The sequence below is a fragment of the Pezoporus occidentalis genome, unplaced genomic scaffold (genome assembly GCF_034315485.1).
Source record: "Pezoporus occidentalis ecotype Australia unplaced genomic scaffold, CSIRO_AGI_Poc_V1 ctg433, whole genome shotgun sequence".
NCBI lineage: Eukaryota > Metazoa > Chordata > Aves > Psittaciformes > Psittacidae > Pezoporus > Pezoporus occidentalis.
This window is the reverse complement of record NW_026915762.1, coordinates 187041-201233: the sequence shown is the minus strand read 5'-3', so window position 1 is coordinate 201233 and position 14193 is coordinate 187041. Positions and strand designations below refer to the sequence as shown.

The 14193-nt window shown below is 58.9% G+C and overlaps 1 protein-coding gene across 2 annotated transcripts in view; it reads right to left on the bottom strand.

Annotated features, from left to right (window-relative positions):
- Positions 1 to 1479: 1479 nt before the first annotated feature.
- Positions 1480 to 14193, bottom strand: part of HSF1 (heat shock transcription factor 1) — a 47901-nt gene continuing 35187 nt past the window's right edge. For both annotated transcript variants that reach the window (XM_062634657.1, XM_062634656.1), the window contains 4 exons: positions 8819 to 8924; positions 6871 to 6936; positions 4037 to 4106; positions 1480 to 1737 (listed from right to left, as the gene is read on the bottom strand). In XM_062634657.1, coding sequence (XP_062490641.1) covers positions 1535 to 1737; positions 4037 to 4106; positions 6871 to 6936; positions 8819 to 8924 — 445 coding nt within the window. In that variant the 3' untranslated portion in view covers positions 1480 to 1534. The remainder of the gene's footprint in view (positions 1738 to 4036; positions 4107 to 6870; positions 6937 to 8818; positions 8925 to 14193) is intronic.

Genomic DNA, 14193 nt, shown 5'->3' with positions numbered 1-14193 from the left:
TGTTTATGGGATGCAGGAGCCGGGTCCTGCCCCTGTCGCATCCCCACATCCCCGGCGCCCCCTTGGAAGCCCCGGAGCCGTTCCATGGATGGGGTTGGTTTTGGGGGGGAGGCTCCGTGATCCACCCAAGGCCCTTCATGGATCCATGGATTGGATCCCAGCGCCCTCAATGGGGAGAACTCCCCAAGATCCCCCCAACTCTTCCCTCTTCCCCCTCCTCGCATCCCCTCTCCGGGCTCCCCTCGGGTACCGGAGCCGCTGATCCCGGTCCCTCGATCCCAAGGGAATCCAATCCCATCCGGGCTGGGGCTGGGCTGTGCAGAGCTCTTTATATCCAGGTATAGGGCGAGGCCGCTCCGGCGCCAGCCCCACAGAGTCCGTGCTCACGGCGACGCCGCGGAATTCCCGAGGCCGGGAACAGAGCCTTGGGCTGCGCCAGACGGGATCCGGCGCTGCTGCTTCCGCATCGCCGGGGGGCAGGAGACGGGAATGGGGGGGACGGGACCCCTTTCCTTAGGGAAAGCTCAGGATCCCCTTTCCTTAGGGAAAGCTCAGCATCCCTCAGGGAAAGCTCAGGATCCCTTAAGGAAAGCTCAGCATCCCTTAGGGAAAGCTCAGGATCCCTTTCCTTAGGGAAAGCTCAGGATCCCTTAGGGAAAGCTCAGCATCCCTTAAGGAAAGTTCAGGATCCCCATTCCCAAGGGAAAGCTCAGGATCCCCTTTCCTTAGGGAAAGCTCAGGATCCCTTAGGGAAAGCTCAGCATCCCTTAGGGAAAGCTCAGCATCCCTTAAGGAAAGCTCAGGATCCCTTAAGGAAAGCTCAGGATCCCCATTCCCAAGGGAAAGCTCAGGATCCCTTAGGGAAAGCTCAGCATCCCTTAGGGAAAGCTCAGGATCCCTTAAGGAAAGCTCAGGATCCCTTAGGGTAAGCTCAGGATCCCTTTCCTTAAGGAAAGCTCAGGATCCCTTAGGGTAAGCTCAGGATCCCTTTCCTTAAGGAAAGCTCAGGATCCCTTAGGGAAAGCTCAGGATCCCTTTCCTTAGGGAAAGCTCAGGATCCCTTAAGGAAACCTCAGGATCCCTTAGGGAAAGCTCAGCATCCCTTAGGGAAAGCTCAGGATCCCCATTCCCAAGGGAAAGCTCAGGATCCCCTTTTCCTTAGGGAAAGCTCAGGATCCCCTTTCCTTAGGGAAAGCTCAGGATCCCTTAAGGAAAGATCAGGATCCCTTTCCTTAAGGAAAGCTCAGGACCCCCATTCCCAAGGGAAAGCTCCCCATTCCTCACTCTCCCCCCCCCAGCAGCCTCCCCCTGGCAGCCTCCCCCCGGCCGCATCCCGTTCCCCCCCCTTTCCAGAGGCGCATCCCATGGGATGCTGCAGTCCGGCCGCCGCGAGGGGGGGGGGTGTGTGTGTGGATGTGCAGGGTCCAAAGCCGGTTCCGAGCCCTTCCCGGTGCCAGGATGAGGCCCCGCAGGCCGGGGCTGTGCAAAGCAAGGCCTGGGATTCCCTTTGGTGCCGAGGCGATTCCCGATTCCCTTAGGAGACAGCGGGGTCCTTGGGCTTGGCCTCGGGCCCAGCCAGCAGGGAGAGGGCGGGATCCTCCGGGTACCCCTCGCCATCGGGGCCATAGGGCCCCTCGCCCAGCTCGAAGAAGATGGGAAGGTCCCCGGAGCCCACGTCCACGGCGCTGGAATCCACCAGGAAAAGGGGTTGGGCGGTGTAGTGCACGAGCTGCTTCCCTACGGAGAGAGGGGAAGGAGGGGATGGAGCATCCCGAAGGACTCCCTTCATCCCGCACCGGCATCCTCAGGGGGAAGAACGGGATGGAGCATCCCGAAGGACTCCCTTCATCCCGCACCGGCATCCTCAGGGGAAGGATGGGATGGAGCATCCCGAAGGACTCCCTTCATCCCACACCGGCATCCTCAGGGGAAGGATGGGATGGAGCATCCCAAAGGACTCCCTTCATCCCACACCAGCATCCTCAGGGGAAGGAGGGGATGGAGCATCCCAAAGGACTCCCTTCATCCCACACCGGCATCCTCAGGGGAAGGATGGGATGGAGCATCCCAAAGGACTCCCTTCATCCCGCACCGGCATCCTCAGGGGAAGGATGGGATGGAGCATCCCAAAGGACTCCCTTCATCCCGCACCGGCATCCTCAGGGGAAGGATGGGATGGAGCATCCCAAAGGACTCCCTTCATCCCGCACCAGCATCCTCAGGGGAAGGATGGGATGGAGCATCCCGAAGGACTCCCTTCATCCCGCACCGGCATCCTCAGGGGAAGGATGGGATGGAGCATCCCAAAGGACTCCCTTCATCCCGCACCAGCATCCTCAGGGGAAGGACGGGATGGAGCATCCCGAAGGACTCCCTTCATCCCACACCAGCATCCTCAGGGGAAGGAGGGGATGGAGCATCCCAAAGGACTCCCTTCATCCCACACCGGCATCCTCAGGGGAAGGATGGGATGGAGCATCCCAAAGGACTCCCTTCATCCCGCACCGGCATCCTCAGGGGAAGGATGGGATGGAGCATCCCAAAGGACTCCCTTCATCCCGCACCGGCATCCTCAGGGGAAGAATGGGATGGAGCATCCCAAAGGACTCCCTTCATCCCGCACCAGCATCCTCAGGGGAAGGATGGGATGGAGCATCCCAAAGGACTCCCTTCATCCTGCACCAGCATCCTCAGGGGAAGGACGGGATGGAGCATCCCAAAGGACTCCCTTCATCCCACACCAGCATCCTTAGGGGAAGGATGGGATGGAGCATCCCGAAGGACTCCCTTCATCCCACACCGGCATCCTCAGGGGAAGGATGGGATGGAGCATCCCAAAGGACCCCCTTCATCCCACACCAGCATCCTCAGGGGAAGGATGGGATGGAGCATCCCAAAGGACTCCCTTCATCCCACACCAGCATCCTCAGGGGAAGGACGGGATGGAGCATCCCAAAGGACCCCCTTCATCCCACACCGGCATCCTCAGGGGGAAGAACATCCCAGGATCCCATCAATTCTTCCCACCCCATCAACTCTTCCCTCTTCCTCCTCCTCCCACCCCATCAACTCTTCCCTCTTCCTCCTCATCCCATCAACTCTTCCCTCTTCCTCCTCATCCCATCCCATCAATTCTTCCCTCTTCTTCCTCCTCCCATCCCATCAACTCTTCCCTCTTCCTCCTCGTCCCATCCCATCAACTCTTCCCTCTTCCTCCTCATCCCATCCCATCAACTCTTCCCTCTTCTTCCTCGTCCTCCCATCAACTCTTCCCTCTTCCTCCTCCTCCCATCCCATCAACTCTTCCCTCTTCCTCCTCATCCCATCAACTCTTCCCTCTTCCTCCTCATCCCACCCCATCAACTCTTCCCTCTTCCTCCTCCTCCCATCCCATCAACTCTTCCCTCTTCCTCCTCCTCCCATCCCATCAACTCTTCCCTCTTCCTCCTCCTCCCATCCCATCAACTCTTCCCTCTTCCTCCTCATCCCACCCCATCAACTCTTCCCTCTTCCTCCTCCTCCCATCCCATCAACTCTTCCCTCTTCCTCCTCCTCCCATCCCATCAACTCTTCCCTCTTCCTCCTCCTCCCATCCCATCAACTCTTCCCTCTTCCTCCTCACCCCATCCCATCAACTCTTCCCTCTTCCTCCTCATCCCATCCCATCAACTCTTCCCTCTTCCTCCTCCTCCCATCAACTCTTCCCTCTTCCTCCTCATCCCATCCCATCAACTCTTCCCTCTTCCTCCTCATCCCATCCCATCCCATCAACTCTTCCCTCTTCCTCCTCCTCCCATCCCATCAACTCTTCCCTCTTCCTCCTCACCCCATCCCATCAACTCTTCCCTCTTCCTCCTCATCCCATCAACTCTTCCCTCTTCCTCCTCCTCCCACCCCTCCCTCCCTTGTCCCAGCCCCTCTCCAGGCTCCCTGCAGGACCCTTCAGGCCCTGGAGCTGCTCTCCTCCAGGGTTCATCCTGCTCCATCCCATCATCCCCACCGCAATTCCCACTGGACGCCGGGATGCTGCCGGTACCTGCGTCCGCTGCGCCGGCCTCGGTCTCCGTGGGCTTCTGCTGTTCCTGGGATGAAAGGAGATCCTGGATCTGTGGGGCAAGAGTGGGGATCTCAGCTCCCAGCCATGGACCCGAGGCACGCTCAGCACCCCCACGTGTGCTCCGAGGGGATGCCGAGGTCCTCAGAGGTTGTGGGGAGCGCCGAGGGATGGGGATGCTCCCGCTCCCGGCGTGCTTCCATGGATCCCCTCAGGAACCCTGGAATGCCTTGGGATGGAGGGAGCTTAAAGCTCGGGGTGCTCTGAGCCCGTGTGTCCAAACTGGGATGGAGCATCCCGAACCTCTCCCTTCAACCCATGCCAGCGCCCCAGCACCCTCATGGGGAAGAACTCCCCACGATCCCATCGACTCTTCCCTCTTCTTCCTCATCCCATCCCATCAACTCTTCCCTCTTCTTCCTCCTCCCATCCCATCAACTCTTCCCTCTTCTTCCTCATCCCACCCCATCAACTCTTCCCTCTTCTTCCTCATCCCATCCCATCAACTCTTCCCTCTTCTTCCTCATCCCACCCCATCAACTCTTCCCTCTTCTTCCTCATCCCATCCCATCAACTCTTCCCTCTTCCTCCTCCTCCCATCCCATCAACTCTTCCCTCTTCTTCCTCATCCCATCCCATCAACTCTTCCCTCTTCCTCCTCCCATCCCATCGACTCTTCCCTCTTCTTCCTCATCCCATCCCATCGACTCTTCCCTCTTCTTCCTCATCCCATCCCATCAACTCTTCCCTCTTCTTCCTCATCCCATCCCATCACCTCTTCCCTCTTCTTCCTCCTCCCATCCCATCAACTCTTCCCTCTTCCTCCTCCCATCCCATCAACTCTTCCCTCTTCTTCCTCATCCCATCCCATCAACTCTTCCCTCTTCTTCCTCATCCCATCCCATCAACTCTTCCCTCTTCTTCCTCATCCCATCCCATCAACTCTTCCCTCTTCTTCCTCATCCCATCCCATCAACTCTTCCCTCTTCCTCCTCCTCCCATCCCATCAACTCTTCCCTCTTCCTCCTCGCATCCCATCAACTCTTCCCTCTTCTTCCTCATCCCATCCCATCAACTCTTCCCTCTTCTTCCTCATCCCATCCCATCAACTCTTCCCTCTTCTTCCTCATCCCATCCCATCAACTCTTCCCTCTTCCTCCCACCCCATCCCATCAACTCTTCCCTCTTCCTCCTCCTCCCATCAACTCTTCCCTCTTCCTCCTCCTCCCATCCCATCAACTCTTCCCTCTTCCTCCTCCTCCCATCCCATCAACTCTTCCCTCTTCTTCCTCATCCCACCCCATCAACTCTTCCCTCTTCTTCCTCATCCCATCCCATCAACTCTTCCCTCTTCTTCCTCATCCCATCCCATCGACTCTTCCCTCTTCCTCCTCCTCCCATCCCATCAACTCTTCCCTCTTCTTCCTCATCCCATCCCATCAACTCTTCCCTCTTCCTCCTCATCCCATCCCATCGACTCTTCCCTCTTCCTCCTCCTCCCATCCCATCGACTCTTCCCTCTTCTTCCTCATCCCATCCCATCAACTCTTCCCTCTTCTTCCTCATCCCATCCCATCGACTCTTCCCTCTTCTTCCTCATCCCATCCCATCAACTCTTCCCTCTTCTTCCTCATCCCATCCCATCAACTCTTCCCTCTTCCTCATCCCATCCCATCAACTCTTCCCTCTTCCTCCTCCTCCCATCCCATCAACTCTTCCCTCTTCTTCCTCATCCCACCCCATCAACTCTTCCCTCTTCCTCCTCCTCCCACCCCATCAACTTTTCCCTCTTCCTCCTCCTCCCATCCCATCAACTCTTCCCTCTTCTTCCTCATCCCATCCCATCAACTCTTCCCTCTTCTTCCTCATCCCATCCCATCAACTCTTCCCTCTTCCTCATCCCATCCCATCAACTCTTCCCTCTTCCTCCTCCTCCCATCCCATCAACTCTTCCCTCTTCTTCCTCATCCCACCCCATCAACTCTTCCCTCTTCCTCCTCCTCCCACCCCATCAACTTTTCCCTCTTCCTCCTCCTCCCATCCCATCAACTCTTCCCTCTTCTTCCTCATCCCATCCCATCAACTCTTCCCTCTTCTTCCTCATCCCATCCCATCAACTCTTCCCTCTTCCTCCTCCTCCCATCCCATCAACTCTTCCCTCTTCCTCCTCATCCCATCCCATCAACTCTTCCCTCTTCTTCCTCATCCCATCCCATCAACTCTTCCCTTTTCTTCCTCATCCCACCCCATCAACTCTTCCCTCTTCCTCCTCCTCCCACCCCATCAACTCTTCCCTCTTCCTCCTCCTCCCACCCCATCAACTCTTCCCTCTTCCTCCTCCTCCCACCCCATCAACTCTTCCCTCTTCCTCCTCCTCCATCCCATCCCTCGTCCCAAGCCCCTCTCCAGGCTCCCTGCAGCCCCCTCCGGCCTCCCCTTCCGCAGCAGAGGGGCAGCCATGGGGCCAGCCCCATCACCCCACGGATCACGGCCTGCTCCGGCTCTTGGCAGGAGCATCCTTGGTCCGGCAGCTGATGCCCAAGGAGCCAGCCCTATGGCTTCGGGAAGCCTCCCATCCGCATCCCTGCTCCATCCCATCACCCCCGGAGAACCTAAGCTCATCCACAGGCACCTTCCTGGGAAGTCCATGGAGCTCCCCAGAGCACTCAGCCCCCCCGCCCCCGGCAATGAGCTATGGGGCAGCCCTGGTGTCCGCGGGCCGGGCTCCATCCCGCATCTCCTCCCGCGCACGACGGGGGGGGCCGGGGTGCTGAGCAGCTCAGGACCCCTGTGCTGGCTCCCCCCCCGGTACTCACGCTGGCCAAGCTGCTGTCCAGGTCGGGCAGGTTCATGTCCGTGACCGTCATGGAAGGGCTGAAGAGCTGCCGAGAGGGAAGAGGGCTCAGGGCCGGGAGAGGAAGGAACCGCGGTGGGACAGGGACAGGGCCGCCTGGAGCCAGCGCGGTGGGGAAGGAGGGGAGGGAGGAGCCAGCTGGAGATCCGGTTGGAGAGGTCCAACCCATCCATTGGAGAGGTCCAACCCATCCATTGGAGATCTGGTTGGAGAGGTCCAACCCATCCATTGGAGATCCGGTTGGAGATGTCCAACCCATCCATTGGAGATCTGGTTGGAGAGGTCCAACCCATCCATTGGAGATCCGGTTGGAGTGGTCCAACCCATCCATTGGAGATCCGGTTGGAGAGGTCCAACCCATCCATTGGAGATCCGGTTGGAGATGTCCAACCCATCCATTGGAGATCTGGTTGGAGAGGTCCAACCCATCCATTGGAGATCCGGTTGGAGTGGTCCAACCCATCCATTGGAGATCCAGTTGGAGAGGTCCAACCCATCCATTGGAGATCCGGTTGGAGATGTCCAACCCATCCATTGGAGATCTGGTTGGAGAGGTCCAACCCATCCATTGGAGATCCGGTTGGAGTGGTCCAACCCATCCATTGGAGATCCGGTTGGAGTGGTCCAACCCATCCATTGGAGATCCGGTTGGAGATGTCCAACCCATCCATTGGAGATCTGGTTGGAGAGGTCCAACCCATCCATTGGAGATCCGGTTGGAGTGGTCCAACCCATCCATTGGAGATCCGGTTGGAGAGGTCCAACCCATCCATTGGAGATCCGGTTGGAGATGTCCAACCCATCCATTGGAGATCTGGTTGGAGAGGTCCAACCCATCCATTGGAGATCCGGTTGGAGTGGTCCAACCCATCCATTGGAGATCCGGTTGGAGAGGTCCAACCCATCCATTGGAGATCCGGTTGGAGAGGTCCAACCCATCCATTGGAGATCTGGTTGGAGAGGTCCAACCCATCCATTGGAGATCCGGTTGGAGAGGTCCAACCAGTCCAGTTGGAGATCTGGTTGGAGAGGTCCAACCCATCCATTGGAGATCTGGTTGGAGAGATCCAACCCATCCATTGGAGATCTGGTTGGAGAGGTCCAACCCATCCATTGGAGATCCGGTTGGAGAGGTCCAACCCATCCATTGGAGATCCGGTTGGAGAGGTCCAACCAGTCCAGTTGGAGATCTGGTTGGAGAGGTCCAACCCATCCACTGGAGATCTGGTTGGAGATGTCCAACCAGTCCAGCTGGAGATGTCCAACCCATCCACTGGTGATGTCCAACCCATTCAGCTGGAGATGTCCAACCCATTCAGCTGGAGATGTCCAACCCATGCAGTTGGAGATGTCCAACCCATGCAGCTGGAGATGTCCAACCCATGCAGTTGGAGATGTCCAACCCATGCAGCTGGAGATGTCCAACCCATGCAGCTGGAGATGTCCAACCCATCCATTGGAGATGTCCAACCCATCCGGCTGGAGATGTCCAACCCATCCATTTGAGATGTCCAACCCATCCAGCTGGAGATGTCCAACCCATCCATTGGTGATGTCCAACCCATCCGGTTGGAGACGTCCAACCCATCCATTTGAGATGTCCAACCCATGCAGTTGGAGATGTCCAACCCATCCATTGGTGATGTCCAACCCATCCATTGGTGATTTCCAACCCATCCGGTTGGAGACATCCAACCCATCCATTGGTGATGTCCAACCCATCTGGTTGGAGACGTCCAACCCATCCATTGGTGATGTCCAACCCATCCGGTTGGAGACGTCCAACCCATCCATTGGAGATGCCCAACCCATGCAGCTGGAGGTTTCCACCTGACCCAGCTGGAGGAGCCCCTGTTCCCTGCGGGCCCGGACCGGAGGCGCTCTGGAGCTCCCGTGGGAGCAGGACTCACATCCAACAAGGCGCTCGTGTCCACGCTGAAGCCGTGCGTGCTCAGCATGGTCTGGAGGTTGTCCAGGTTGGAGTCGATGGTGTCCAGGTGGTCGTTGAGCTCATTCCTGGCCACAAGAGAGCGGGGCCGGGGGTCAGGGAGGAGGAGCCTTCCCCCGGCCCCACGGCCCCCAGCCCCAGCCCCTGCAGGCCTCCTCCCTCCCTCCATCTCCTCCGCAGGAGCCTTGGGACCCTTCCGCCCCGGAGCTCCATGGATGAGGAGCCCGAACGGATGAGACCCGGAGTGCCGATGGGTTCCTATGGATTCCCTATGGATCCCTATGGGTTCCTATGGATCCCTATGGGTTCCTATGGATTCCTATGGATCCCTATGGGTTCCTATGGATCCCTATGGGTTCCTATGGATTCCTATGGATCCCTATGGATTCCTATGGGTTCCTATGGATTCCCTATGGGTTCCTATGGGTTCCCTATGGGTTCCTATGGATTCCTATGGGTTCCTATGGATCCCTATGGATTCCTATGGGTTCCGATGGATCCCTATGGGTTCCTATGGATTCCCTATGGATTCCTATGGGTTCCTATGGATTCCCTATGGGTTCCTATGGATTCCTATGGATCCCTATGGGTTCCCTATAGGTTCCTATGGATTCCCTATGGATTCCTATGGATCCCTATGGGTTCCTATGGATTCCTATGGGTTCCTATGGGTTCCTATGGATTCCTATGGGTTCCTATGGATTTCCTATGGGTTTCTATGGGTTCCCTATGGATTCCTATGGGTTCCTATGGATTCCTATGGATCCCTATGGGTTCCCTATGGATTCCCTATGGATTCCTATGGGTTCCTATGGATCCCTATGGATTCCCTATGGATTCCTATGGATTCCCTATGGATTCCTATGGGTTCCTATGGATTCCCTATGGGTTCCCTATGGATTCCTATGGGTTCCTATGGATTCTCTATGGATTCCCTATGGATTCCTATGGATCCCTATGGGTTCCTATGGATTCCTTATGGATTCCTATGGATTCCCTATGGATTCCTTATGGATTCCCTATGGAGTCCTATGGATCCCTATGGATTCCCTATGGATTCTTATGGGTTCCCTATGGATTCCTATGGATCCCCATGGATCCCTACAGATTCCCTATGGGTTCCTATGGATTCCCTATGGATTCCCTATGGATCCCTATGGATTACCCCAGCTTTGGGTAAACACCAAACCTCCTCCCCATCACCTCCTGGTTGTGGATCCAGGACAAAGGGAACAAACCCTCACCCCTAAAGCAACTTGGGGGGGGGGGGGGGAGTTCCACAGGGATCCCAGCTGGCCTGGAAACCCCTTCCCATCGGGATGGGCAACAGGGACACGTTTGTTCCTCAGGAGATGGGGCTTCCGGGAAGGATGGAGAGCACCAAAGCTGCTGCCATGATGTATCCGGGGGGGGGGGGGAATAACGCTTCCCACTGCATCCCGACCTGGCCACGGCCCTGCCTGGATGCACACGGGGTGGGACACGAGGGAAGAGGCACCGTGGTCCCATGGGAATCACCGCTCACTTGAAGGGCAGGATGAGGCCAGCGGGGAAAGACATCCCATAAACCCTTGTGTGGCCCCGAAGCCAGCGGCTCGGGGGGCTGCTGCTCCCGTTCCCCAACCCAGGAAGAGCGTGGAAAGGCAATGGGAATGTGGTCCCCCCCTCCCCTTCCCGGCCAGCATCACCCCAAGGGATGGGAAGAGCTTCAGGTCCCGTTGGCCACAGCTGCCTTGAGCGGGCCAAGGAAGGAGGGAGCTCTGGATCCATAGGGATGGGGGTCAGGGAAGGTCCCTGCTGTGCTCCCTTCCCCTTGGGATGCTGACCCCCCGCCGTGCTCCCCAATGGAGCGAGGAAGAGGAAGGAGCAGGAGCTGGTCCCAAAGGCCAACGGCTCCGGGTTGTGGGAGCATGGAATGGGATGGGTTGGGATGCAGTGGGGTGCTGCAGACCTCGAGCAGTGCCAGCAATGGGGCAGCCCCCCGGGTCCCACCATGGGGAAGGAGCTCATCCCGGGCTCTCTCCTCACACCCATGGCCCCAGCCCCACACATGGAGCTAGCAAGGAAACCCTTCAGCTCACAGCCCCCTGAGGCTCCTCAATGGAGGGGGGGGTTTGGGTCCCCCCGCTCAGGTATTCCCATCACAAAGAGCCCCTTTCATCCCCGAAAAGCCGGCGCTCCTCAAAGGCTGCTGCTCCCATGGGGCACAAAGGAGGCCTTGTGATGGGGTGGGAGGCTCACAAAGAGCCCATGCAAGCCCTCATGGGGGGCGGGAGGGGGGGTTTGGGGCTCCCCTTCTCTGATGAAGCAGGGAAGCACCGGAGCGTGGTACCCGGTGATGGAGAGCCAAGGAGGCTGGGCACCCCCAGAGGGAAGCTGGGGTGATGCCAACCTCATGTTTAACCAGGCCAAGGGCAAGGTCCTATAGCTGGGATGGGGTGGGGGGGGAGCCATCCCAGGGCCCAGCTCCAGGTTGGGAACAGAAGAGATCCAGAGCAGCCCAAGGAGGTGCTGGTCCATGAGGAAATGAACAGGAGAAGGGTTCAGTGGGAGCTTGAGCTCAGAAAGCATCCGTATCCTGGGCTGCATCCGAAGGAGCGGGACCAGCAGGGCCAAGGAGGCGATCCTGCCCCTCTGCTCTGCTCGGGGACACCTCACCTGGAGCACTGCGGGCAGTGCTGGGCTCCTCAGGACGTGGAGCTGGTGGAGCAAGGCCAGAGGAGGCCATGAGGATGCTCAGGGGTGGGAGCAGCTCCTGTGTGGAGCCAGGCTGAGAACATTGGGGCTGTTGAGGGTGGAGAAGAGGAGCTGGGGGAGACCTCCAGTGTGTGAAGGGGGCTATAGGGATGCTGGGGAGGGACTCTTCATTAGGGACTGCAGGGACAGGACAAGGGGTAACGGGTTAAAACTGAAACAGGGGGAATTTAGATTGGATCTAAGGAGGAAATTCGTTCCTGTGAGGGTGCTGAGGCACTGGAATGGGTTGCCCAGGGAGGTTGGGAATGCTCCATCCCTGGCAGTGTCCAAGGCCAGGTTGGACAGAGCCTTGGGTGCCATGGTTTAGGGTGAGGTGTCCCTGCCCGTGGCAGGGGGTTGGAACTGGCTGAGCTTCAGGTCCTTTCCAACCCGAGCTGTTCCATGGTTCTATGCACTGGGAGCACTTCCGCCCCCCCCCCACGTCCCAGGGAAGCAGGAAACCCCTGGGAATTCCAAGGGAATTCCAGGATCCGGGCACGGGGCTCGTGTGGCTCCCCCAGGGAGCAAGGGATGCTTGGGGAGCTCCGGGCTCACTGAGGCCTCGGTCCCTAGCAGGGAGCGGGGACCATGGGAGGGGATGAGGGGAGATGCAGGATCCCAGAGGGGGATGCAGGATCCCAGAGGGGGATGCAGGATCCCAGAGGGAGATGCAGGATCCCAGGGCTGGATGCAGGATCCCAGGGCTGGATGCAGGATCCCAGAGGGGAGATGCAGGATCCCAGAGGGGGATGCAGGATCCCAGAGGGGGATGCAGGATCCCAGGGCTGGATGCAGGATCCCAGAGGGGGATGCAGGATCCCAGAGCTGGATGCAGGATCCCAGAGGGGGATGCAGGATCCCAGAGGGGGATGCAGGATCCCAGGGCTGGATGCAGGATCCCAGAGGGGGATGCAGGATCCCAGGGCTGGATGCAGGATCCCAGGGCTGGATGCACGATCCCAGAGGGGGATGCAGGATCCCAGGGCTGGATGCAGGATCCCAGGGCTGGATGCAGGATCCCAGGGCTGGATGCAGGATCCCAGAGGGGAGATGCAGGATCCCAGAGGGGGATGCAGGATCCCAGAGCTGGATGCAGGATCCCAGAGGGGGATGCAGGATCCCAGAGGGGGATGCAGGATCCCAGAGGGGAGATGCAGGATCCCAGGGCTGGATGCAGGATCCCAGGGCTGGATGCAGGATCCCAGAGGGGAGATGCAGGATCCCAGAGGGGGATGCAGGATCCCAGAGCTGGATGCAGGATCCCAGGGCTGGATGCAGGATCCCAGAGGGGGATGCAGGATCCCAGAGAGGGATGCAGGATCCCAGGGCTGGATGCAGGATCCCAGAGGGGGATGCAGGATCCCAGAGGGGGATGCAGGATCCCAGGGCTGGATGCAGGATCCCAGAGCTGGATGCAGGATCCCAGAGGGGGATGCAGGATCCCAGAGGGAGATGCAGGATCCCAGAGGGGGATGCAGGATCCCAGAGGGAGATGCAGGATCCCAGAGCTGGATGCAGGATCCCAGAGGGGGATGCAGGATCCCAGAGGGAGATGCAGGATCCCAGGGCTGGATGCAGGATCCCAGAGGGGGATGCAGGATCCCAGGGCTGGATGCAGGATCCCAGAGCTGGATGCAGGATCCCAGAGAGGGATGCAGGATCCCAGAGCTGGATGCAGGATCCCAGAGGGGAGATGCAGGATCCCAGAGCTGGATGCAGGATCCCAGAGGGGGATGCAGGATCCCAGAGGGGGATGCAGGATCCCAGAGGGGAGATGCAGGATCCCAGAGGGAGATGCAGGATCCCAGAGGGGGATGCAGGATCCCAGAGGGGAGATGCAGGATCCCAGAGGGGGATGCAGGATCCCAGAGGGGGATGCAGGATCCCAGGGCTGGATGCAGGATCCCAGAGGGGGATGCAGGATCCCAGGGCTGGATGCAGGATCCCAGGGCTGGATGCACGATCCCAGAGGGGGATGCAGGATCCCAGGGCTGGATGCAGGATCCCAGGGCTGGATGCAGGATCCCAGGGCTGGATGCAGGATCCCAGAGGGGAGATGCAGGATCCCAGAGGGGAGATGCAGGATCCCAGGGCTGGATGCAGGATCCCAGAGGGGAGATGCAGGATCCCAGAGGGGGATGCAGGATCCCAGAGCTGGATGCAGGATCCCAGGGCTGGATGCAGGATCCCAGAGGGGAGATGCAGGATCCCAGAGGGGGATGCAGGATCCCAGAGCTGGATGCAGGATCCCAGGGCTGGATGCAGGATCCCAGAGGGGGATGCAGGATCCCAGAGAGGGATGCAGGATCCCAGGGCTGGATGCAGGATCCCAGAGGGGGATGCAGGATCCCAGAGGGGGATGCAGGATCCCAGAGGGAGATGCAGGATCCCAGAGGGGGATGCAGGATCCCAGAGGGAGATGCAGGATCCCAGAGGGGGATGCAGGATCCCAGAGGGAGATGCAGGATCCCAGAGCTGGATGCAGGATCCCAGAGGGGGATGCAGGATCCCAGAGGGAGATGCAGGATCCCAGGGCTGGATGCAGGATCCCAGAGGGGGATGCAGGATCCCAGAGGGGGATGCAGGATCCCAGGGCTGGAT